At 45.8% G+C, this 26713-nt stretch overlaps 2 protein-coding genes and 1 long non-coding RNA gene across 6 annotated transcripts in view; 1 reads left to right on the forward strand and 2 right to left on the reverse strand.

The window, feature by feature from the left end:
• The window catches only part of STX1A (syntaxin 1A), a 56217-nt gene extending 47762 nt beyond the window's left edge, over positions 1-8455 (reverse strand). For both annotated transcript variants that reach the window (XR_013538119.1, XM_072978375.2), the window contains exon 1: positions 467-8455. Coding sequence is in view for 1 of the 2 variants with exons in the window: in XM_072978375.2 (XP_072834476.2) it covers positions 467-592 (126 nt within the window). In the remaining variant the exon portion in view is untranslated. The remainder of the gene's footprint in view (positions 1-466) is intronic.
• Positions 1-26713, forward strand: part of MLXIPL (MLX interacting protein like) — a 46887-nt gene that overhangs the window by 2559 nt on the left and 17615 nt on the right. Inside the window, exons 2-7 of the mRNA XM_072978374.2 lie at positions 8448-8554; positions 9097-9179; positions 11883-11972; positions 16243-16287; positions 16402-16600; positions 23952-24032. Of these exons, the coding sequence (XP_072834475.2) occupies positions 8448-8554; positions 9097-9179; positions 11883-11972; positions 16243-16287; positions 16402-16600; positions 23952-24032 (605 nt within the window). The remainder of the gene's footprint in view (positions 1-8447; positions 8555-9096; positions 9180-11882; positions 11973-16242; positions 16288-16401; positions 16601-23951; positions 24033-26713) is intronic.
• Positions 13178-26713, reverse strand: part of LOC140701737 (uncharacterized) — a 32694-nt gene continuing 19158 nt past the window's right edge. For 2 of the 3 annotated variants that reach the window (XR_012080685.2, XR_012080684.2), the window contains exons 5-6: positions 16241-16470; positions 13178-13410 (exon numbers count right to left, since the gene is read on the reverse strand). This is a non-coding gene — a long non-coding RNA (uncharacterized LOC140701737). Of the gene's footprint in view, positions 13411-16240; positions 16659-22272; positions 26699-26713 lie in introns of those variants that run through there. The other variant, XR_013538121.1, reaches the window with a different exon arrangement.

Genomic DNA, 26713 nt, shown 5'->3' on the forward strand with positions numbered 1-26713 from the left:
TTCCAGCCAAGTGGGGGGGGGTCTGAAAGATAACCCCCCCACACACAAGGCAGAGAGGGGCTTCTTGGAACCGAAGGTAGTTTTGGGGATTCAGCAGTCACGAAATGAGGTGGGGAAACCTGTTGTCGTTCTGTGCTGCCAAATTGCTTCTGATATATTGTTGTGACTTGTAATAGGGTTTTTAAGGTGTGTGAGATGTACACGGAGGGGTTTACCAGGGCCAACTTATAATGACTGTCCATGACCAGGTGGAAATTTGAACCCAGGTCTCTCTTCTGACACACTGTCCATTATATACTACACTTGCTCTTGTTGGGGTGTGTGTGTGGGAGCCTGAGGGGTTCCATGGAGGGATGTGGAAACAGAGGGCTGGACTCAGGCAGGAAGCAATCCCAAGGAAACACAGGCTCAGCTAGGATCGAGAATAGAAACAGACAGAAAATTATTCAAAAGGACCATGTCTTACCTGCAGAAAGCATCTGAGTAACAAAGTACACACTCTTTCCTCACACCCAGTACTTTGCAATTCATGTTGTAATTGATCTTCAGGATCTAAGCATGCGACTCCTTCAAAGTCTTGTTTCTCAAACATGAAAGTCTACCGGAATCACAGCTCTCCAACACCAGAGTCAACTAGCAAGAGCCTGCTTCTTCCCCATAGGCTCTGGTGTCTCATGACATCAAAACAAGCCCTCCTTCTCTCCCTACTTCTTCTAACCAAATTTGAATTTTCATTGTGTTCTTAAAGTCTGATTTCAATCCTAGTCCGGTTGCTTGGAACTCCCTAAATCCCAGGTGGGAGGAAGGGTCAGCCTGGTTGGAGAAGACGTTCAGACCTCCAGCTGCTGTTGTGCATGCATGACTCAACTTCCCAACTGGTCTCCTCAAAACAATTCAGTCTTGTCCGGGGACTCTCTGCAAAAAAAAGATGGGGGGAGCCCACCCCAAAAATCAATAGTCCCTTCTCTCACTAAACGGGTTGACCCAAGTGCCTATAAGGAGATTCACTTGAGGCATAGTGAGCCTGTAGTACTCCTTGCCACCAGATATTGGGATGACTATGGGTAGCAGCACGGATAAACACTCTGGCTGCTTCTTATCAGCAAGGAAGACCTTTACTCTCCCAAACCACTGAGCGACAGCAGGCAGGGCGGGGGGGGGGTGTTTGTCAGGTGGCCGTGTCGCAGCCTGCTACTCTGGCAGATGAAAATCGTTTCCTTATGTCACTTTTAGGGAAAATGAAATTTAATTTTTAAAAAAAACAGCTGCTGAAATTGGTTGCTAAGAAGCAAAAGTGGAGGAAGTGACAAACCACATGTCACCCTCTCCCCTTTTTAAATGGATTTCCGTTTTCAGCAATTCCAAGGCGGCTTTTATCGTCCTTTGCCTGGCAAACCCGAGAGGGCCAGCCCTGCTGTAAGACAGAGTGTGTTGACTATCTCAGGCGGTGACTGCAAGATGCAGCCTCATCATCTCCCTGGCTGCTTGCTCTGGAGGCTGCCCCCTTTCCCTTCTTCCTGGAAGGTAGAGCCATGCATTTTCTATCGGGCCTATCCTGCAACCCCTAAACTAGTCTGCTGTCTTTAGGATCAGTGGAGGATGCGATCCTGCAGCCAGTGTTGGAGTTCAGTTTCTTGTCCTGGGGGCTTCTGTATGTTAAATGTGTGTGCGTGTGGGGAGGGGGAGGGCAGGTTTCCTTTGATTCAGGCAGCAAAATAACTTGGGGTCATCCTAGATGTGAGTATTATCATCTTCCATTTATAAGCCACCGGTGTTCCCACACCCATTATTCTGTATTTTCATTCATTTCCTAAGCCTTGCAGGTCAACTCAGAAAGTTCCCCTCTTGCCTGGGGCTGTCTTGACATCTGGACATGCTGTTCTTGAGTCTTATTTCCTTCGGCCAGTGGGGTGGCTTCAGGGCAGGCAGATCTGGGTACAGAAAGGCTGAAAGCCCTGCTTTGATGTCCATTGACCTTCTTTTGCTGTTCTCGGTCTCCCAACAAATGGCAGGGAGAGATCTTCTCTAGTCCTGTCTGAAAATGCTGCTGAACTTCTCCGTGCAAAACAGGTGGATTATATGCCCCCTCTCCCTCGGTGGAGAAGGGCAGGTCTTCCAACAAAGCAGAACCTCCATTTTTCAAAGCAGTGTATCTTTGACTAGTGACTACAGGGTGATGGAAGTGAGGAAAGGAATGGATGCTCTGCCTTCATAATCATCTTGTGCAGCTCCTGGAGGCACTTGGCTGGTTTCTGGAGATCATGGCAGAATGGGATGGGGTTGTAGCACCCGTAGAGTTGACCCCAAAAGGCCATCTAGTCCAGCCCCCCGTGCAGGAAATCCACAGTTCAATGGAGTGGATGAGAAGCACCTTGAACACAGTGATTTCCAAAAGGGAGGAGCAGCACCTTCTCCTTGAGGGCAAAGTTTGGCCCCAATGATCACACTGATGCGGCCACATGATTGCTTCTCTTTTCTTCCCGTCCAAATTCCCGCTTCAATGAATTCACTTTGCTTTCTGCTGTGATGTTTACCCTGCCTCCCTGTGCATGTGCAAAGTGTTTTTTCTTCACTGCACTGTGCTGGCCGCTCCCCCCCAGCCACATCTGAAAATTTTTTACTGTCTCTCTTGATGGCACAAGAAAAGAAATTCTCCATAAATGATATTGTTGATGATTTTATGTTTGTGGCCTCTGATCCAATTATTAACCCACTCATGCATGTATTTTCTGGTTTCTTGTCTTCAAGAGGAAGCCATAGGCCTCGCATAATTTCCTTAGTTTCCCCCAAATCGAAGCAAGTAAATGTGCATTTTGAGTCATGCTTGCTTGAGAAGGAAAATAATAGTTTCAAATATTTGATGACAGGCATGAACGTGCTGTGTACTTAATGAACAAAATACACAGTATCAAACATAAAAGCACATGCTGGGGGAAGTGTGTTCAGAAATATACCCAAATTTCCATGTGGGAAGAACTTTGTATGTTATATAAAGACTGATTTCACATCCCTATTTTAGATTCAATGATGCAGACTCTCCAACAAAGGATACAAAATAAATAAAGTAAAAATAAATAAACGCTTGGCTTCAGCCTTCAGGAAAAAGGGTTAGGTTTAATTTCTCTTTAAGTTTTTCTTCACCCTCCTTTGGATTCACCTCATCTGATCAATTCCAGTTTTGACTTTGGGTCCTACTAGGACTATCCTTAGAATAAGAAGGTCATATTACTCATTTTATTCACAGCCATTTTTTTAAAAAAAAAACCTTTTGTTTCTCCATTTAATGTGGCCTTTTGCCATAGGTGCTTCTTTTCTGATCTCTGAAACCGCCATAAATGTTTTTTTTCCTCGGGTTGCATTGTCAGAATCCCTCAATTCAGTCCTCACAAAGGTCATTCCTAATCCTATACTTAATTACAGCAAAGAGTTTTCCACTTTTTACCTCAGCTATTACTGCTAACTCCTTATTTATCTGTGGCACCTTAGTAAGCCTTAACTCACACATCACCTCCTCAGTCTCCTTTTAATATCTTCATGTTTCTCTGGGTTTAAGTCTTTACTTTGCTTTCACCCAGAGCTTTTGTGGCTTGAGACATTGAAATTTATAGTGTCTTTTCTTTCCACAGCCAAAACACCCCTTTTTCCTTCTGGGAGTTAATGCCAGTTAATAGTTTTTTCCTCAGGGTGAAATCTTTTTGACCCTTCATTCGGTGTAGGAGTAACAATTCTTTTATTTTCTTCATCCTGAGGCACAGCTTTTGCTGTTGTTGTTTTTAATGGTTTAGAAATAAGGATGAAGGATGAGCTGATTTAGGATATTCAGCTGCCTTTTTAACAGACCCAAGAATGTTGTCTTTAGCCAACAACTTAATCTCTCTTGGAAGCTGAAAGAGAAACCAATCTAGAAATCCTCAGATCTTGAAGTTTCTCTCTGCTGTAAGCCTCAGCTCCAGAGACCCTTCCCCCCCTCAGAAAATGCCCCTTAATTTAGAGTTATATCCAATAAATGATCAATCTGAGCATGGCTGAAGAGTTCTGAATTTCTTTGGGGGAAAAAAAACTAGACCTAGGTAGTTTAAATCGAACAAATGCTGCAGTTTTAAATTCTTCATAAGATCCATCCTTCTCTATAAATTTGGGGATAACTCCACATCATCTGCTTTATTCTCTCCCCAGTTTCTAGCAGCTTTTTGAATAATGGCTTGAAAAATCTGAGGGTTATAATTTGTGAAATCTGCAGGAGTTGCTCTGGAATTTAAGTTCTCCTCAGATTTTTCTCAATTCTTTTTCATGCTCTGTTTTTCTCCCTTGAGAGTTGATCCTCACCATCTCCAATTCTCCCTCTCTAACTCTTAGAATCATTCCCCTTTCTCTCTGTTCTCTTTCTTTGGCTTTTTCTGCCTGTTCAATCTGCATTTTCACAACTTCCATCTGAGAGGAACTGTGATCAGAACTTAAATTCACCGTTTGTTCAGGCCTCTCCTCTCCATCTGATGCGTCCTCTATTATTTTTATTTTTTCTGCCTGCTGGCTTGGTGAAATGACCTCAAATGGGGGGGGGGGGGTTCATTCTTCTGCTATATTTCTCTCCCTTCATATGAGGCATTTGAACCTTTATTTAGAGTGTGCATGTATATCTTTTTATGAACCCATTCATGGGTCTGCCTGGTACTTTTCTTCAATTTGAGTTGGTTTTCTTATAGTTGGAGCAGTAACACACTTTTAGAAGAGTCAAGTTCCCCCACAATCCTAGTCTGAGGTAACTTTTTACCTCATGAAAAGCTTTATCTCCAAGGGCTAGTGAGAGAGAATGCCTTCTTTTGTTTCCCTCCTGTTCTTTTCCCTTTCATGATTCCCTTTTCCCTTGTTGTTCCTCCCAAAGGCTATTTAGCTTTTGGCTCCAGCCAGTTTTTGGACCTCCGAACCCAAGCCCTTGGATCTTGAAATTTAGAGAGATATCCTCAAGCTTGTATCTTCATGCTTGGGTATCCCACCACTGCCACCACATTATGTGATGCCGAGGAGGTGCTGGCTTTTCCACTAATATTCAATCTAGCTGAGTCTTAGACTCCTCCAGCACCACTCAGGAACGTTTTCCTACCTAAAATCCTTTTTAGTGCATCTAGGGAAGGTGTGATGCCACAAAAACCTCCACCCCCAAAAAACTTCTCCTGAAAAATTCAGAATTGCTCCTTTGGTACTGCCTTGACCGGAGCCTCCTTGTCCCCAAGCAGATAATTCGGGTGCCCTGTGGTTTCTCAGTGTCAATAAAACTCTGCATCCTTAATAGAAAAGCATAGCTCCCCATGATATGGGTGTATTTTGTTCATTAGCAGTCCGGGTTCCCTATTTGTTCCATGTGGGAAAGATTGGTGGAAAAAAACTTGATAGGATTTTTATTTGGGGACCATAAGTAATAGGTACGAAGGGAAAGGTTTATTCTTGGATGTAAGTGATAAGGGTATTAAGACAAACCCAGTAGGATTGAAATGTATTTCTTTTGTATTTAAAAGTATAGAATAATTATATAGCAGATTCTCACTCTTCCTCACACACACACACTTTGACTACTGTAGATTGACTTCTCTTCATAAATTCTGCCACAGACTCCCACTAACTCTAAGATAGACTTCTAACTCCCTTCTGCTCGCTACTCGAACTCTGTCAAGTTGTGCGAACCAATCCGCTTCCAGCTACTCAGCTGCCAGTCACCACAGAACTCCGCCCACATCCATCCTCAATGCAGGCTTACACACAAACCTGGTATATATAAACTACACAACGGTAAACCTACATAGTTGTAAACCTGCATTCTCCAAATGGGTGGAATTGCCACAGGTGGTGCTTCTCGCTCTCTGCGCCCCAAGAAGCCACCTGCTTTTGTGGAGGGTGTATATCTGTACAGCGTGACAGTCCACCTTGCTGGGACCCCCTTGGCTTCCAGTTCGGTGCTGCCATGCCTAACTCTGCAGCCTCGCTTCCGACAGCCATGATCGGGGTGGCTTGTAAACGGCAGCTCTGTGTGACTGCCGATCCCTCTGAAAAGGATTTCTTTGGCTCATTGGCAGTTGGGTGGCCTTGGCCCCGGGGACGCTTGGCACGAGGCCCGGGAGTAGCTGCCCCCTCGGGTTGAGTCACCAGCTTGGCATCAGTAGAGTGTTTGCTCTGGATCACTGCAAAGAGTCCAAATTCCCTCACAGGATGGGGTGTGCATGGGGTGGTGGCACTTTTGCACAGGGATTGCACAAGTGGCCCCTCTCCCTAGTTCCTACCCCAGGTTGGTTGAAACTTTTGGATTTTATCTCTCTTTGGCCTCGTGAGAGCCAGAGTGCCTTGAAGCATGTGCAGAGTCTTTTCCAGGAATAACCTCAACCAGCTCCCTTTGATAATCCCGCATGTCCAAAACACTTCACTTATCCATACTCAAGATTGCTCTCTTGAGTATTTTATATTTTTTTACAAACCTAGGCTTGCCCCCTCAAAATAGTCTGCAGCAGAGGGAGGTGAGACGGGAGACATCGGGGTAGTTTTCAAATCTAGTTTTTAAATCTTTTAAAAGCAGAACAGCCACTCAATTCCCCTTGGTGGTTGTTGTTCAGATATAATGAGTGCAAAATAACAGTTGTTTACAGCTTTCGGGGTAGGGGGGAGCAGGTTGCAGGAACAGTGAAGCATAAAACAATGTATGATTCATAGCATCATCAAGACAAATGCTTCCTGCCCAGGGCAGTAAGTTTTGTTCTTCAGAACTTGATACTAGCTTTCCCCTTATACCAGTCTCATTGAAATCTGTTTTATGTCTTGCTGTGAGTCGCCCTGAGACTACATCATGGGAGTGGGAGGCTATAAATACAATTAATAAATAAGATCGTTATCCCTGGGTGTGCAAGGAAGAAGTTCTCACTGGCCTTTAAAAGCAGGAGAGGCTTGTGATTCAAGAAAGGGGAACACACACCCCAACATTGTGGGGTGACCCTGAGGATTTAGAATAAAAAATACCTGCCACTTCTATCAATGTCGTCATTCCAGCCTCACGCCAATCCTGTAAGGTTAGGCTAACATTGCAATCAGGCACCCCCAAATCATTTTTGGTGGGCATGAATCCTGACCCGCCTGTACAAAGTCTGACACTTTCTCTACCCCACTGTTCTGAAAAATACAAATACAGTATGTATTTTTAAAATGAAGGCTTGGTCTGTGATTTCTTCGCCCGGTGCCGTCTTCTCTGTGGTCCTTGGCTGCTGTTTTCCTCCGGGTCTTTCCAACCCAGCTGGTGTTTATTTGCTTTCCCATCTGTGAGATGACGAGCATGGATCTCTGCGCACACAGATGAGCGAAAAATGCGCGCTGCCCGATTAAGCCCCTGTGAGCTGCAGAACAAACAGCAGGTGGAAGCTTTTCCAGGCAACCTGGAGACAGGGAGAATGCAGGTTTTCCTGTTTCCCTCTTCCTTGGTTCGGTGCTGTTCTCTTAGGCAGCAGGTTCTTAAGAAACAAGTTTCTAAATGCTGTTGAGTCAAAGCAAGCTGGTAATTACCGAAGGTGGGCTCTGTGTGTGGGAGAGCTGTGTTCGAATCCCAGCTTCCGCTGCATTCCCCACCAGCATTTCACAAACCGAAACAGGCACTCTAATTTTCTCCTGCTTGCATTATTCGCCTGTTTCATATTGAGTTGCAGGGCTTTGATTTTTTCCCCCTTTGCAAGAAAATGTGTGCATCTTCTTCCTATGATTTTTTTTGTTAAGAGTTTTCATATGCACTTCTGGACAAGGTTTTCATATTGCATGATTCTTGCCTGTTTTTCAGACATTTCCTATCTAAAATGTATGCACTGTTCTGGGGATGCTTTGTTTCTCTGAAATCCACCTGGAATCTTGCCAACGTACAAATTTTGGAGTCAAAGAACAATGTACACGTATAACAGAAACAGAATAAAAACAGAAACATTGTGGTGCCTTAAAGAGGAATAGGTTTGTTTCAGGGTGAGCTTTGCAGAACATAATATGCCTCATGGCAAGTTTTTTAAACTGCAGTGCTGTGTTCAAGACTCTGTGCTTGACCCGAGTTCAATCAATACAGGCTCAGTTAACCAGCTCAAGGCTGACTCAGCCTTCCATCCTTCCGAGATTGGTGAATTGTGTGCCTAGCTCACCGGCACACAATTTACCATGTAAATTACATAATTCAATCGATTTGTAAACTGCTCAAAGAGGGCTTCAAACACTATGGGGGTGGTAGGTAAGCAGCACACTTTGCTTTTTGCCTTATAATCCATTTCACCAAGAAAATGGTCGTAGATTACAATGCCTTGTAGCAATATGAAGTCAAAGGAGCCTGACTTTTTTTTAAGGCAGCATCCTCATTTGTTTCTTCTTGCATCAGTTCATCCGCTGCCTCCCCCTTGCTTCGTGTCCTTTTTTTTTTTTTTTTTTTTTGCTTGACATTTTAGTGGGAAGCTGGTGTCTCCAAAATGGAAGAATTTCAAAGGGCTGCGTTTGCTGTGCCGGGACAAGATCCGCCTCAACAATGCCATTTGGAGGGCCTGGTATATCCAGTGTAAGTTCCGGGGACGGATTGGAGCAGAGCGGTGGTAGATCAGCCCAGGTTGCCACACGCGGGGAACAGCCTGCGGATCCTGGCCAGCGGCTGGCAAGTTGTGGGTTGGCATGGAAAAAGATTTGCTATGACTTGGAGCTGGCATGCGGCTGTGGGTTGTGTTTGGTTTTGGAAACAACCGAGTGCAAACCTTTCTATTTTGCTTTCCCCCAGCCTTGGCTCCACGGTCTTTAATTCAAGAGACTCACCTCTTGGGAGAAGGAGGAACGGGAGAGAGTTTGCCTAAATTATGGGAGAGGGAGCTGCCGTTCTCGTTGTTAGCCTGACCTACACCACAAGAATGTTGGTGTGAGGACGAAGAGAATCACATGGAGGATGGTGGCAGTTTTGATCTTAGAAGAGGACAAAGTGGGATACAAACACAACGGATGGCTGTTGTTTTAAGGGTGGGGGTCAGGAGATTTGGAATCATGAGGAGAACTAGGGGCACATAGCGGTAGGGATTGGGGCTCTTCCCCTCATCCATCCTTCTCCTTCTGCAGATGTGGAGCGCAGAAAGAGCCCTGTCTGTGGATTTGTCACCCCGCTGGATGGCTCTGAGGCAGACGAGCACAGGAAGCCGGAGGTGAGTCTTGTCCCAAAGCTTCCCTGGCTTAAAAACTGTGCAGAAAGGAGACCTATTATCTTTTGTGTGTATGTGTGGGGAGGACTACAAGTCCCAGAATATTCCACCCTGTATGGCCACGATGACCCTCTGAAACGGTGTATACGAGTGCAGCAGTGGTATCAGGCAGAGATTTAAGAGGCTACATTTCCCTCTTCTCTGTTCCCCCCCCCCCAAATGATACATATCTCTTTCCAGGGCCCTTTCCCCCTCTTCTGACAGCCAGGAGGAAAATAGCCAAACGCACTGGTCTCCAGGCATCTGATTTTTACATCAACCCACAAAACAAATTTCCTGTATAGGGGATGGTTGTGTGAATCTGCTTCTGGAGTTGGGGAGTTGGAGGGGTGGGGCAAAGGTCTGAGAAGAGAAGGTAGAAAAGCAACAGAAGAGGATTTAGTCTCTTCTGGATCATAGAGGACTAGAGTCTTGGTATATTTCTGTAAACATCCTCTTGATTCTATTTATAAATAACTTTGTATTTCTGTACAAACACAAGCAAAGTCTAAGTAGAAGTAGTTGCATCTCTGGCCGTACAGCCACTGATTTATCTCAGAGCGTGGAAAAAGTTCCTTTCCTGGGTGACAGTCCCCCCCCAAATCCAAAAGTCTTCCCCATTCACTACTGGTTATTGCATTCCAAAGGCTGGGAAGAGTCAACAGACCATCAGCTTCTATCCAAGACGCATCAAACTGTGTTAGGGTGTGACTACACAGCGAGGGAAATGCGAATTCACTCACTGTGAAGTTGCACCTGGGAATGTGGGTTTCCTTGGAGATGTTTGCATTATGTGGCCGCGTAATGGAGGAAACGAGAGGAGAGAGGAGGAAATTGGCAGACAGCCAGGAAACTATATAATAAACTGCAAGCAAGGGTCATATGACAATTTCCTCCTCTCGTTTCCTCCTCTCATCCTCTACTTCATTATTTGGAGGATGTGTTGCACCCCAGCCATGGGAGCAGGATTTGATAGGATCCCGAGGAAACAACAGACATGCTCCAGGTTTACTTATATGGAGACAAGTTTATCAAGTAACTTGCACAGGCACCCAATAGCTGGAACAGATGAGAGTGTGGCTCAGAATTTGGCCCAAGACGTCTGAAGCCTCACTGAGTGAAGCAAACCATTTTTATACATTTTTACTGTTTATTCCAATAATTTGCAGCTGGGCAATATATTATTACTTCATTATACTTCGAAGAACGGTAGGAACAAGCATGTGAACTACTCCCTATTCAGTGATAAGCTCAGGTATGCATTGCTAAAGTATAAACAAGCTCGTTAGCAGCATTTGATAAGACAACATCTGTTGTCTCCAGTGCCATTCATTTCCCAAAACATCATTAAGGCAGCTTGACTGTCCTTTGTTCCTTCTCCAAACTGTGAGAACACTGAAGCAGTTTTGCTTAGCTAAACAAAATGGAAAACAGTCAGCTCCTCTGAATACTAGTTTGAACAAGGGAGACAGCGCTAAAATTAAGCTGTTTTAAAAAGAGAAGTAAAGCCATTATTTGCAAAGGTTGAGCCCTCCGGGATCTGGATCTTTGCCTTTTCCCTGCCCCTCCCAGCTGCTACATCGTTGTGCAAACCCCCAGCGTCCACTTTTCTGCATCAGTTCAAGTGATCACATTATTTGAACTGATGCCAATGGATCCAGTGGCAAAAAAAGCAGAAGCCCCAATGGGGAAGGAGAAAGCTAGGGAGTTGCAGGAGAATAACTCCAGGCTGATTCTCATTTTCTTCATGGGGTTCAGTGAAAAACAAAATGTACACCAGACTGTCCCAGTCCTGTAGTATTTCCCACATTTTTTCACCCAGTGGAGTTGTATCTTTACAGTTTGCCTCTGTTCTTTCTGCCAACTGGAAGCAAACTTTGAGTTCCAGGCCTGGATGTCTGAGGAGGTTTGTATATTTAAGGGAGAAACCAGCATGGCTTCTTTATCTCAGCGGGGTGGGTGTGGGTGGGGTGTTTCTGCAGTATTCAAAGCACTCTCACTGTCTCCAAGTTTGAAACAAACGCTGTAGACAGGAGTCAACCCAATAGACCCTTTAACCCCCCTCTCCAAAAAAATTAACCAACACAGCAGGAAATCAACCTGAAGCTCTTTCGTTCGTTTAGTCATTTAGTCGTGTTCGACTCTTCGTGACCCCATAGACCAGAGCACGCCAGGCCCTCCTGTCTTCCACTGCCTCCCGGAGTTGGGTCAGATTCATGTTAGTTGCTTCGGCGACATTGTCCAACCATCTCATCCTCTGTCGTCCCCTTCTCCTCTTACCTTCACACTTCCCAACATCAGAGTCTTTTCCAGGGAGTCTTCTCTTCTCATGAGATGGCCAAAGAAGTCTTGGAGCCTCAGCTTCAGGATCTCTCCTTCCAGTGAGCACTCAGGGTTGATTTCCTACAAAATGGATAGGTTTGTTCTCCTTGCAGTCCAGGGGACTCTCAAGAGTCTCCTCCAGCACCACAATTCAAAGGCATCAATTCTTCGGCGGTCAGCTTTCTTTATGGTCCAGCTCTCTCTGCCATTGAAGCTCTTTAGTGTGAGTAAAAAAAAAATTGGCAAACACGACATGGCATGATGAGGCTTGGCAGCATTTAAATGGGAGGGTTTTGTGGGGTTTTCCCCACCCTGCTTTTTTACCGTGGTTATCTTCCTTCTCAGGCTGTCGTGCTGGAGGGGAACTACTGGAAACGGCGGATCGAGGTGGTGATGAAGGAGTACCACAAGTGGCGGATCTACTATAAGAAGCGGGTCAGGTTTCCTCCACTTTGCAGCATCCCCAGTCAGGAGGACAGGGGGTGGGTGGGGGGCTGCCCAGATGTCTCCTGGAAATGGTTGCTGGCCACCGGCCCTGATTAGCCACCACCACCCAGGAATGAGTCCGGTTGCCAGGTCTAAAAGCACTGGCCAAGTCTCAGGGAATTTCTCTGGATGAGGTGAGATCCTTCTCTAGAAAAATATATATATGTGGGTTTCCATGTGCCTGGAGCCTGTCTATACCTGTTCCCAGCTGGCGCAGCATGAAACTGTATGGGTGCATGTGGCACACTCCTCTAATAGAAATATGGGGAAATGAGGAGGAATATGGGAAATGAGGAGGAAGGATTGGAAATCCACATTGTACGTCTTGTTCTGCTAGACACATGGACACATGTTGTTTTTCCGTGTGTCATGCCAGAGGCTTGCCTGGTGGCATTCCAGGATCCTGCGCCATGATTTATGATCCTAGTCCTGAAACTTTGGAAAATGTGAGTCTGCTCACCTACTGAGAGAGGGAACCTGTAATGTTGCTGGGGCCCATGCAGAATAACATATATCCATGTTTTCCATTAATTCTCTCTGTGATTTGGTAGGACTGTGCCTCCATGTTCTAGGTGCAGAGAGATGCTACTGATTGTAAAGGAGGGCTATAAGATTAGTATTCTCCCAGCCATTGGCAGCTCATGTTTCTCTGAGGGAGATCCGGTGCAATGGGGGTCACCAGAGATGGAGCACGTGGCATTTAGTTTGCTACACAGACTTCTCCCTGGCAAGATTTAAGGTTGGGGCACCACTTTTTCCACATTGGGCGCCTGGTTGCCTCCTCTCTTTTCAGCTGATGCAGAAGGAGAGCCTGGGGTTTTATGTCCCTCCCAACAGCTCCTAGGCTTGGCCCTCGCCTGACGCCACTGGCTTCCACCCTTTGCTGGCAAGTGGGTGATGCAAGGCACTCGCCAACATTTGATGCAGCCCTTATGAGCCATCTTCAAATTTGAGTTGGACAGGAGCGCCACTTAGTGACGGATATGGTCTCTGTTTTGTGTTCATCACAGCTGGCCTTGATCCCAAATGGGTTAATTTCAGTGTGAACCAGAATGAAATGTTCCGCCTTGTATAACTTCCTTTCTTCTTCTGGATATCTTTTAGGATCCTATACAAGACTCAAAAACTGGGTTTCCAAAAAATATCTGGGTTTCTTCTTCTTCTTTTATTTTTCAAACAAATGCTAGAAAATGTATGGGAGTTATTAACAGAAGTATCGTCCCTCTCTATTCAGCACTGGTTAAGACTCACCTGGAGTTCTTTGTCCAGTTCTGGACACCACCCTTTAAGAAGGATGCTGACAAACTGGAAGAAGTTCAGAGGAGAGCATCAAGGATAATCAGGAGGCTGGAAACCAAGCCCTATAAAAGAACTGGGCATGTTTAGCCTTGAGAAAATAAAATAGAAAGGGATATTATAACACTTTCCAAATACACTTGAAAGGCTGTCATAAAGAGGAGGGGCAGAATTTGTTCTCATCATCCCAGTGTGCAGGACATGCAACAGTGATCTCAAGTCACAGGAAGCCTGATTTTGGTTGAATTTCAGGAAAAACTTCCTAACTGTTAGAGTGGTACAACAACGGAACCCATGATCTTAAGAGGTGCTGAGCGCTCCAACATGGGAGGCATTCGAGATAAACTTAGACAACCACCTGTCAGATCTCCTTTGATTCAGATTCCTGCATCGAGCAGGGAGGTTGGACTTGATGGCTTTATAGGCCCCTTCCAATTTCACTATTCTATGATCGCTTATAAAATTTATATATATATATATATTTGGACTTATATACCACCCCATAGCGCTACAAGCACTCTCCGGGCGGTTTGTAATTTAATTATACAGGCTACACATTGCCCCCCCAGCAAGCTGGGTACTCATTTTACCGACCTCAGAAGGATAGAAGGCTGAGTCAACCTTGAGCCGGCTACCTGGGATTTGAACCCCAGGTCGTGAGCACAGTTTTAGCTGCAGTACAGCGTTTTAACCACTGCGCCACTGCGCCACAAGCCCAAGTATGATACATCAGAAATATACTGATATAAATTCAGTGTAAACTTCAAATTATTAAGGAAATAACTCTCAGTTAAATTAGCCACAGGAACAACAACAAAATTGCAAAAAAAAACCCACATTCAAAGCATAACCCCCCCCAAATTACATCATCATAGGTTTATAAAATAAATTCTTACACACACACACACAAGCAGTCTTTCCTCAGTACTGTACATATCGTACCTCCTTTTGCTACCCCTCCCAGGCTGTTATTTATATTCCTTTTTATCAGTTCTTATAAACTCATCAATTGTCAGCCAGTTTTACTGTTCTGTTAAATTACTTAAGCTTTGTACCTGCTTTTGAATCTTCTTACAGAAATTTCTGTTAGATTTGCCAGGGTAGCAAATCATGTTTTTTGTTGTTGTTGTTGATGGTAAGACTGTCAAGTAGCCACTTAAGCAGCTAAGCTAAGGGGCTGGCCTTTGCTTTGCTTAGTCTGACCTTACACTTGCAGGTTATAGGGAAACACAGCCTCTGCAAGTTAGCAAAGGAATATACAGTGGTGCCTCGCATAACGTTTTTAATTGGTTCCAAAAAAAAAACCTTATGCGAAAAAAACTTTATGCGAAACACCATTTCCCATAGAGATGCATTGGAAACTGGTTAATCCGTTCCAATAGGCACGGATTGCCGTCCTTAAGCGAAAAAACCCATAGGAAACATCGTTAAACGATACAATGTATCCTCCATTGGAATGTATTGTAGCTGACTCAATAGGTTTCAATGGCTTTGCGAAGTCAATTTTTGCAAAATTAAGTGTGTCATAAAAGGGTCAAAAATGGTTTTAAATGCTTGGATTAGCTTCTGCACCCTCTAAAACGGATGCAAAAGTTAATTTGGCTTTGATTTGACTTTTCGTTAATTAATGGTGAATTTTTTTCCCCCAACTTTTGACAGCTGTCAAAATCTGACAGCTCCATTATTTCCTATGGGGGAAGAAAAAATTCACAAAAAATTAATGAAGACTCAGCAACTGTTCTAAATTCTTGGGTTCGTTAGAGGACCCCCTAAGTTGTGTGCAAACCTGATTTGGCTTTGATCTGAACTTTCGTTAATTTTTTGTAAATTGTTTTCTCCCCCATAGGAAAGCATGGAGCTGTCAGATTTTGACAGGTCCATTGGTTCCTATGGGCCAAAAAACAAAAATTCACAAAAAATTAACGAAACGTCAGATCAAAGCCAAATCAGGTTTGCACATGACTTAAGGGGTCCTCTAACGAATCCAAGCATTTAGAACCGTTTTGGACCCTTCTAAGACACTTTTTAAATTGAAAACAAAAAAACGTTAAGCGAAGCAGGGGACCTAAAACCAAAAACGTTAAGCGAAGCATGGTCCCAAAAACGCTATGCGAAAATCGCCCATAGGGAAAAACGTTATACGAAGCACAATCTGCCTCTGAAAAAATAAACGTTAAGCGAAAAAAACGTTAAACGAAGCAAACGTTAAGCGAGGCACCACTGTATTATTAATATGGATATTTACCACCTCCATCAATATCATCTGCTGGCTTTGCAGATACAGTACATTATAACATTTTAAGCAATACGTATGCGCTAGAATGCGATTTTACAAATATCGTATCCTATCCTATCCATTTGCAATCTTGACGTAGTGTCCGCACAGAGCTGAAGTTTCCTTTGCATGGCTGAAGAGGCAAGCCTGAGGTTGCCTCTCTGTTGGCTGAGATTTTAGAATTAAAAAAAAGTTTTATCTTCAACAACAAAGATGCAAACACTTCTATTTTTTTTTAAAAGCCCATCTTTGGCCTTAATTTTGCATCATGATTTTAGGAATCACTAGAAATGGGGAAGTGCTTAAGAACCACTGGTGAGGGTGATCCTAATTTTGGGTTAGTTGGGGCACTGGCCATCTGATTTTTCTAGCACCCCTTCTGGCCAACAGAGGCATGCAAGCTGTACTTAGGTTTTGCATGGGAAGAGATTGGGTAGCAAATTCTCTGCCACTGGTCACTCCAGCCTTCCCTGTCCAAATTGGCATGAGCCTCCTCTGCCACTACAGATTGTTGTGCCCCTCCATAGGGCTTGAACCTTTACCATGGACCCCCCCATCTCTGCATTATCCCCCAAGAATGCCCACCCACCACTCTGTATTATCCCCCCCAATCAGCCATGTGACTTTAATGTGATGTTTCTCTTACAGCTTCGCAGGTTCAGCCGGGAAGAGGAAGTCACTGGTCCCAAAACGGTGAGTGGCGAAGATGGCCTTTCTTCAGATGGGTTGGCTAGGATCAGGATTGGGCCTCTTGTGGAAGGGTGGAAATGTGCCTGATCACGACAGTTCCTTTCTTCTCCCATTTAGGACGATGACACTTGGAAACCGACGGAGAACTGGTGCAACCAGCTTTTTTCCAACGTGGTTCCGATGCTCCTGCGGGACAAGGAGGAAGAAGCAGAGGGGCGGCAGCTCTTTGATCTGGACAGCTTCCTCTCAGATATCTCAGACACTCTCTTCACCATGACCCAGGGATGTGGACCCCCCCAGCCCTCCCCGGATGAAGGTAAACCTGGCAGCTGGTCTACTTGGCCCTCCCATGCTTTAGATCTTATCAGGGCTTCCTGTTGTTACATACAGCACTGATGTTACCTGTCTGTCATGGGTTTGGAGGGAAAGTTCCATCCTATGGGGAGTGGAAGGCGGGACATCAGGAGGAGGGGCTGTACTGTATAAATATGTGAAGCGTGTGTGGAGAGTTTATGAGACGCTGAGAGACACTGGGTTGTGACGAAGCAGCAGCTGGGAAGAAGAAGCTGTTGTGGGAGTCTGTGTGTCAGACAGGGTACTACTGTGTGTCAGAGTACCAACCTGATAGGTTCAGGTGTCTGTTGGTTAGCCAGAACTGATAGGTTCAGGGTCTGTGCTTCAAGTTAAGGGTTCTGGGTGAACCAAACTGTATGCATGTATGAGTGAGAATAAGCCACGTTACTTTATGTTATTCACCTGATTGTTTATTTTTCCCTGTGTGTATTTAAAATAAACCTTATTCTTTTTATTGTTTAAAAATCCATCCCTGGTCTGTGTGACTTCTTACAGGGAATGGTTGGTGGCAGCTTAGTGTAACCTGTGTGGCAGATCCCAGTAGGTCTGGGTTTGTCACATTGATTGGTGTCCAGCGGGTGGGATACGACTGGTCCAGTTGTCCAGTGGTCCAGCAAAGCCTTGGCAAGTGTGCCCAGAGCAAGGGGGGTCTAGTCAGGGACAGTCTGAGGCGCGTAGGTAATCTTCTAGGTGTACCTCACGGGGAGGTGCGCTAGTAGAAGAACGTGCCAACTGGGGAGACTTAGATTAAGGTGCTCTGAGGCAGCCTAGTTTTGGCGGGAAAAAGCTGAGGCAAATCTGCGTAGTAACAGTGAGCTAGCTTGCCAGCTGAGAGGCCCAGCAGAGGGGGGTAGGCTCTGACTCGATACTGTTGCAAGTTAGTGCTGAAGAACAGCAGCCTAGAGAAGGCTGGTTCTGAGGCAAGAAGGAAAAAAAAAAAGTGGTCGTTTTATTCTGAGGCTTGACTTTTAAAGCAGCCTGTTCTGAGGGGGGATTATGCCCTTGACTCGAAGCCAGATAGCAGACATGAGTGAAGTGAAAGACCCCCAGATTGACCAAGGTTCTGAGGAGGAATTTGGCTCAGTGCAAGGTGACAGCACAGGAGAGCAGGACCCAGAACTCAGAAAAATACTCCTAGCCCAACAGCATGAACTGAGGGTGAGGGAAATGGAGGAAAGGGAAAGAGAGAAACAGCGGCAATTTGAATTAGAGAGAGAGAGAGAGAGAATGGAGAGGGAAGAAAGAATGGAGAGAGAGAAAATGGCGTTTGAATTAAGAAAACTGGAAATGATGAACCAGAACAATAATAATAATAGGGATTCTGAGGGAGGCCAACTGTCTAAGGCTGACCTGAAGAAATTCCCTGTGTACCACAAGGGAGATTGTCCTGAGGTGTTCTTTTCCTTAGTGGAAAGAGCGTTTGTGGACTTCTCAGTGAGGGAAACTGAGAAGATGACCATCATGCGATCTTTAATCAGTGGTAGCCTGGCTGAGGTCTATGCCGAGATGCCTGAGGAACTGATGAAAGATTTTGCAGAGTTTAAAAAACTGGTGTTTGCCAGACATGGGATAAATGCAGAGTAGCTGAGACAAAGATTCAGGTCCCTAACCAAGAAGCCAGAACAGACTTTTACCCAAGTGGGGGCCCAATTGGTGAGGCTGCTTGAGAAATGGCTATCGCAGGAGGGAACAGAGACCTATGAACAGCTTAAAGACTTGATAGCGCTGGAACAGTTCTATTCAGTCCTGCATGGGGAATTGAAGTTCCAGGTGAGGGAAAGGAAACCAAAAACTGTGGCAGCAGCCGCAGAAATCGCGGATTTTATTTCCCAAATAAGAAAGCCCTTGGGTGAGGGGAAATCTGTGGGTAAACCCAAAGAAACCTACAGCAAGTACTCTCAGGGACCAGGGAAAAGCCAGCAAGGGGGAGGGGCCCATGGTGAAGGGAAGCCCTCAGACATGAAACTAAGACCTCAGAATTTGGAGGGAAAACCAAAACAAGATGAGAGAGACTCAAAATACACCAGAAAATGTTATTTCTGTCAGGGAAAGGGGCATCTAATCTCAGAGTGTGAGAAATTAAAGCAGCTAAAAGGAATGGTGCCTCAGGAGTCTAGTGGGACCAAGCCAAAAGCTGTGTTCTGTGTCCAGAAAGAGCAAAGCTCAGTGTCACTGAGGGAGCCTGTTGCCATGACTACTCAGTCTGGAACAGCTACCTCTGCTGATCAGGCTGAGGAAAATGGTCCTCTTGTGGAGGTAAAGCGCTGCTTGCTGATAAAAACAGATTCTCAGTTGTTTGAGACAGCAGGGGTGGACGTAGGAATACTTGACCGTCAGTATAGGGGGCTGCGGGACACTTGTTCCCAGGTAACCCTGTGCCATCCAGATATTATTCCCAGGGAGTTTATAATCCCAAATGAGAGCATGAAGGTAGCAGGGATTGAGGGGCAGGTAATCTCTCTGCCAGTAGCTGAGGTACCTGTCAACTTTCAAGGCTGGAGGGGAGTTTGGAGGCTAGCGATTTCATCGACTCTGCCAGCAGCCGTGCTCGTGGGAAATGACCTGGCTGAACATGTGAAACGGGTGCTAGTGATTACACGCTCACAAGCCACCACGGGGACAGTTCAGGGGGGTAATGATGAGCCAGAGACGGAAGCAGAGGGAAGTTCAGAAGCTGTGGTGGAAACCTTAACCACAGACAGCAGATTTGGACAGGAGCAAAAGGCAGACGCCACTCTCCAAAAGTGTTTTGAACAGGTGACTGACGCCCAGCTAACACCTGAAACCCCAGTGAGATTTCTGGAGAAAAAGGGGATTTTATATAGAGAAACCCTGAGGAATATCTCAAAAGGGGGAGATGGGATCAGAAGTCAGCTGGTGGTACCTGAAAAGTATCGCCCAATGATCTTACAAAGGGGTCACTCTGACATGTTTGCTGCACATTTAGGGGTGAAAGAGCCCCTTGATTTGATCAAACAAAATTGGGAGCAGATCACCCAGGATGACCCACAAGACGTTGTGACTTACATAGACACCTTGATGAACGACCTAAGGAGAAATCTAGAGCTGGCAGCAGAAAACCTGCAAGCTCAGAAGGTCAGACAGAAAACATGGTATGACCACAAAGCTAGAGAGAGGCACTTTGACCCAGGGGAGGAAGTGCTTTGGCTTAGGCCCTGCAGAGAGAATAAGCTGCAGCTCAAATGGGCAGGACCATATAGGGTCATTTCCAAGATGTCAGACCTGAACTACCTTATAGAGCAGGAGGAGAACCAAGCAAGGAGGGTGGTTCATGTGAATGCCCTAAAACCCTACTACAGAGGGGAACAGAGGGTCTTATTCGCGATAAAAGCCGCTGAGAGTGAGGAAGCTGAATTACCCTTCTGGGAGGGTAGAGGGGAAGTAAAATACAACCCAGAGGAGGTAAAGATCAGTCCTGCACTCACCCAAGACCAGCAGCACGAACTAAAAATGCTGCTTAGTAAATATCACCAGGTGTTTTCCAACAAGCCGGGGATAGTGAAGGGAGTGATGCATCGGATCCACACAGGGGATGCACCCCCGCAGGCAGTATCCCCATACCGAGTAACGGGACCCTATAGGGACAAGGTGCGGAAGGAGCTGGACGAAATGCTGAGGGAGAACATAATCGTCCCCTCTTCTAGTCCTTGGTCCTCTCCGATAGTCCTTGTGGACAAGCCTGATGGGAGCATTAGGTTGTGTGTCGATTACAGGAAATTAAACCGTGTAACCACTCCTGATGCCTACCCAATGCCCAGGCTAGACAACCTGATTGAAACCATAGGGGGTTGTCGGTTCATCTCATCATTGGACCTGGTAAAGGGATATTGGCAATTAAGAATTGATCCCAGGGATCAAGAAAAGACTGCCTTTTGCAGCCCTTTTGGTCTCTATGAGTTTCGAGTCCTGAGCTTTGGTCTCAGAAATGCACCAGCCACATTCCAAAGGCTGATGGACCAGACCTTGGCAGGGCTCAGTGACTTTACAGTGGCCTACATTGACGACATAGGGATCTTCAGTAATACCTGGGAAGATCACCTGATACACCTGGAGTTAGTGCTGCAGAGGTTAAGTGCAGCAGGGCTAACAGTAAAGGCCAGCAAGTGTCAGCTGGGTAGCCCAGAAATAAAATACTTGGGTCACATGGTAGGGGGAGGAATGATAAAACCCCTGGAGGCCAAAATAGAAGCAGTTCTTGATTGGCCTAGACCCAACACCAAGAAAAAGGTCAAATCATTTCTTGGGTTGGTGGGCTACTACAGAAAGTTCATCCCGAGGTTTAGCGAGATTGCGGCTCCGCTGACCGATCTGACGAGGAAGACGGCTGATGACCGCATCCCGTGGACCAGCGACTGTGAGGCGGCGTTCCAGAGGTTGAAGGAGGCGTTAATCAACTATCCTGTCCTGCGTGCTCCAGACTTCGATCGGGAGTTCATCATCTACACCGATGCGTCTAACAGCGGGGTAGGAGCAGTTCTGTGCCAGGAGGATGAGAATGGTGACCAGCATCCAGTGTCCTACCTGAGTAGGAAACTTCAAAAAGGTGAGAGACATTTGGCAACCGTGGAGAAGGAGTGTTTGGCCATAGTCTACGCGATCCAGAAGGCCAAGCCTTACATCTGGGGAAGACATTTTGTTCTGTGCACTGACCATTCACCACTGCAATGGTTAAAGACAATGAAAACCCACAATAGCAAACTTATGAGGTGGGCTTTAAACCTACAGGACTATGACTTTGAAGTGAAGGTGGTCAGAGGGTCAGTGAACTGTGTTGCTGACGCCTTATCAAGAAGACCTGAAGAATGAAGACGGCGAAAGAACATGGACTATGTGTATATAATGATGACAAAAAGTAAAATGTACCTGTTTTTGAATTGGTTTGTATGAATAAAGGTAAATTGATGTAATGTAGATGGTAAATGTTTAAATGCCTATTTGCTATGGTTTAACTTAGAATGTAAGTATAAGTAAGTATAATATGGTATGTATAACTGTTGTTGTGTATTTTACCCAGGTTGTTTTTTGGTGAAAAGCACCTTAGCTTTCCCCCTACAAAACAACTTATAAAGAGGGGAGGTGTTACATACAGCACTGATGTTACCTGTCTGTCATGGGTTTGGAGGGAAAGTTCCATCCTATGGGGAGTGGAAGGCGGGACATCAGGAGGAGGGGCTGTACTGTATAAATATGTGAAGCGTGTGTGGAGAGTTTATGAGACGCTGAGAGACACTGGGTTGTGACGAAGCAGCAGCTGGGAAGAAGAAGCTGTTGTGGGAGTCTGTGTGTCAGACAGGGTACTACTGTGTGTCAGAGTACCAACCTGATAGGTTCAGGTGTCTGTTGGTTAGCCAGAACTGATAGGTTCAGGGTCTGTGCTTCAAGTTAAGGGTTCTGGGTGAACCAAACTGTATGCATGTATGAGTGAGAATAAGCCACGTTACTTTATGTTATTCACCTGATTGTTTATTTTTCCCTGTGTGTATTTAAAATAAACCTTATTCTTTTTATTGTTTAAAAATCCATCCCTGGTCTGTGTGACTTCTTACAGGGAATGGTTGGTGGCAGCTTAGTGTAACTGTGTGACATATCCCAGTAGGTCTGGGTTTGTCACACCTGTGTCTAGTTCTGAGCTGGCCCAGTTTTAAACGGACACAGAGGAGCTGGAATGTGTCTGGAGGAGGGCAGCCAAGATGATGAAGGGCCTGGAAACCAAGCCCAATGAGAAACGGTGGAGGGAGTCAGGTGCATTTTGCCTGGAGAGGAAAAGGCTGAGAGGTGCTAGGACAGCCATCTTCAAATATTTGAAAAGTCTGTCACATGGAAAGTGGAAAACGGTTGGTTCCTGCAGCTCCAGAGGAACTCAACTCAAACCAGTGTAATCAGATTTCAGCAGGACCCCCTTATCTGTAGGATCAGTATCTGCTGATTCATTTATCCACTGTCTAAAAATATTAAAAGAAAAATACATAAAAAATATGTGTTTCTAATGATAAAGTCACCAGACCAGGCCGCAAGATGGGGTCAGAGACCATGCTATGGATAGTGTTTGCTCTTAAAATAGTGTTCCACGTTTTTGAACATCCTCAAGGCACTTGGAACCGATTCCCCCATGGATACAGGGGCCCTAATATACAAGAAAAGAGATTCTGACTAATCTTTAGGAAGAACTGGTTGACATAAGAACCAGACTCCCTTAGAAGGTGGTGGGCTGTCTTTGCTTGGAGGTTCTTAAACAGCATTTGGATGGCCACTAGTTTGGGACGCTTCGGCTGGAACCTGCCTCATGGCAGGGCTCCATAGCCGTTGGGGTTTACTACAACTCTTGTGCTTTGGGGACAGTGCTTCTATGATCTAGCCAGACCAGGGCAGTCCTCCTCCCTCTGGTTCCCCTTTTGTCTTCCGATGGTGATGAGTGTGCCAGTCAGTCACCTCCAGAAAAACTGTAGCCAAGAATCATAGAATAATGGAGTTGGAAGAGCCATTGAGTCCAATCCCCTGCTCAAGACAAGAATCCAAATCAAAGGATATCTGCCGGGTAGTTGACCAATTTTCTCTTGAATGCCTCCAGCCTTGGAGCACTCAGCACCTCCCAAGGCCATGTGTCCCATTGTTGTACTGCTCTAACTGTTTTTCCCCTGATATTCAGCCTAAATCTGGTTTCCTGTAGCTCAAGTCCATTTTTAAGTATCCTGCACTCTGGGATGATCGAGAACAAATCATGCTACCTCCTCAGTAGGACTACCTTTCAAATATTTGAAAAGTGCTATCCTATCTCTCCTTGGTCTTCTTTTCTCTAGACTTTCAAAAGGTGAGGTCAGATGGCGAGGACATGCTAGCAGAGCCACAACAAGTGGCTTTCTTCCCCACAACAGATTAGTCTTCTGGAGACTACAACTCCCAGGATTGTGGGAGGCAAAGTCTAACGATAGAAATGTGCAATATAAATTTCCCACAGTGACAGACGTGATCCCTGTCTGGTAGCCCTGCCTTTGGCTCACATTCTCCGGTATTCATAGTCAGAACCGTCCCAGTGCTAGGAAAAGTTACTCCTTTTGACGACAACTGCCAGAATCCAGTGGCTTATACTGGCTGGGGGATGATGGGAATTCTAGACTATTTTGTCCAACATCCAATCAGAACCCATGCAAAGCCACTTCCCACATGTAGAAGAAGATGAGTTAACCTAGCGGCGCCTGCCCATCGAGGTACAAATTCTGCAGAGGCTGGGTGAGAATCAGAAATGTGCGGGACCCTTTCTGAGCTTCGGCTTGTCTCTTTCTCTCTCCCTGCAGCCTATATCGGCAATGCCGACATGATCCAGCCGGATCTGGCCCCGCTACAACCCAACCTGGATGATTTCATGGAAATATCTGGTAGGAACCTATTGGGTTGGGGTGGTGAAGGAGGGATGGGAGCGAACGGAGAAAAAGATGGGGGGGATCATTGAGTGGAGAGATTGTGGAAGCCTTTCGGATACGGAGATCCCCTGGATTGCTTCCATGTTATCTTTCCTGCTTTGCTATTATTTGAAAGCAGAATTCAAAACTGGGGGTGCCCCAGAAATAGGGATAAGCACTCGAGTTGCAAGACTCTTTGTCAGGTTGGACTTGGTGACTCAACTTGGTTTCCCCCCCCCCCAATAACTCCGACTTGATTAATGACTCTGAACCCACCCACCTGCTTCCTTTTTCTCTGGGGGAAAAAAAGCTTATTTTTAATAGGGACTCAGACTTGTGGCTTGAGAGTCGGGACTCAATTCCAAAGACTTGCCCACATTCCTGCCCAGAAATCCTTAAGAGAGCTGTTCGCTCAGGACAGCACAGTATTGCTAAGTAACATCCTTCCTAGATTTTGCACCATGATTCCTGGAATCCTGCAGCCAGTCTGGTCTGGTCCCACCTTGGTTTGCAAGATTTGGAGAGCTGGCTTCCAAAAAGTACAGTGGGGTCTTGACTTAAGAACGGCTCGAGTTAAGAACATTTTGACTTAAGAACCACTCTCATAGGAAAATATTGACTTGACTTAAGTACTTAGATTTGAGTTAAGTACTGAAAAAAAACCACGTGGGAGGCATGGAAAGTGCAAAATTTGAACTTTCAGTTAACTGTTGGCCAGTGAAAAGGGTGCCTGTCTGCTTTCTCACTCCTCCCAGCGTTTAGAGAGTGGATTGGGAGACAGTCTTCGGACTGCCTGGTACTGTACTGCCTGGACTGTATTTTCCCTGCCTTCCCTGAACCTTTCTTGACCTAAGAAAAAAAGAAACAAAATATCCCCCTCTAGTGGTCGAAGGCAGAATAGCAGCTTCCCATTAGTTTCTATGGACGGAAAAGAGCAGATACGGATCAAATGGTTTTCAATGCATTCCTATGGGAAATGCAGATTTGACCTGAGAACTTTTTGACTTGAGAACCGCCTTCCAATACGGATTAAGTTCTCAAGTCAAGACCCCACTGTAACTTTCCTAAGGGCTGGTAATTGTTCGTTGTTGTTGTTTTTTAACTCCTTGCCTTCTCAAGCTTACTCACAAGTAAATCCCAATGACTGCGACAGGAGAGGAGAACAAGGATGGGAGGGTTTATGATCCACCCGTCAGTACTGATCTTGCTTATCTAAATTGTGTGGCCATCCAGTTCCTGCTGGAGGAGGAAGATTAAATTACTAATTTCCTAATTACTAATTTCGGCTGTTGTTGTTGTTGTTGGCTTGGCAGCAATGCCAGGCCATTTTAAAAGCAAAACAAAACAAGGCAACCGGTAAATAAGGCCTTCCCAGCTCCAAGGGGGAACAGAAGGTGATTTTGGGGGGAGAGACAAAGGCTCCTATCATTCTTCCTTCCTCAGCCATGATCCCCAGGGGGGAAACTGAGACAGGTTGAAGCTGTAAGGGGTAAACGTTTAAATTTCCCTCTCTGGAATGTAATGCAGGGAGCTGAATCTGCTTCGCAGAGCATCTTTTACTTAAAAGGGACAAATCCCCCTTAAATGTGGTCCTTTGTTTTGGCTAAACCTCCACTCAGCAAGAGAAGTAGCCACTTTTACAGCAAATGGCAAGCGTTTCTAGCCTTTGGGGGTCAGTTGGGCCATTACAAAGAATGTTTGAATTATGTTTTTGACTTAAAAAGTGCCGCTGGAGATTTAGCAACTGGAGGAACATGGCAGAGGTGTGGGGTGTGGGCAGAGAAAGATAAGAGGGGGACGGGACGGGTATGTTTTTACTATAACCTCACAATGGGGACAGAGGAAAGATGGTAGCCGCAAGCTTAGATGGAAGAGAAAATAGCAGCACCCACCCCCTTCTGGCAGTTCCTCTAAGACAGCTTGTGTTTACAGAATGTGAAACTACACCAGGGGCTAGTCAAAGAGGGGAAGGAAAACTTCTAGTTGAGAAAAGGGAAATTTGTGGGTTGGAAGCTGTGAGGGGGGGGTTAATGTCAGGGCAGGAGAGGGCCAGAGGCCAGAAGAAGTGCTGAGAAGGATGTGGGGGGGGGGGAACACACGACATCTGTCAGTCTCCGTTATCCAGGTCTTCTTCTATACTGAGGCTGCCGCCCAAGCTATCTTGCCACCTGAGGCCAAGGGCAAGCTGGCACCTGCTTCGTTCCCCATCTATAACCCCCCCCCGGACGGGCAGCTGCGGCGCCCTTCAACATCAGCAATGGCATCTGCGTCCTTCATGTATGACCCTCTCTGTGATGATGGAAGGGACAGGGAACTCTTCTGGGGTGGGGTGGGGGGTCACAGGGGCGGGTGTGAGGGTCTCGGGGTGCAATAGTTGCCTTGCCTGAAGTGCTGGCAATCCACCCTGTGTGAACTCACGTTCAGCAGATCTTCCCCGGGGACGAAGGAAACATCCTGGCGGGCTGGGTGTGGGCCCCATCCTCTCCCCACCCATGTCAACTTCATGTAACCCGTGCTTAACTAATAGAGCTGCCAAGTCCTGGGTGACAAAAGGGTGAGGGGCAGCTCTCATGGCGACTGCGATGGCCTCAAAAGGGGCAAAGGATTTCTGGTGCCCAGACAGAGAGGGCTGTGGGTTGGCCTGATGTCTCCTGTGC

Source organism: Pogona vitticeps, chromosome 7, assembly GCF_051106095.1.
Source record: "Pogona vitticeps strain Pit_001003342236 chromosome 7, PviZW2.1, whole genome shotgun sequence".
Classification (NCBI taxonomy): Eukaryota; Metazoa; Chordata; class Lepidosauria; order Squamata; family Agamidae; genus Pogona; species Pogona vitticeps.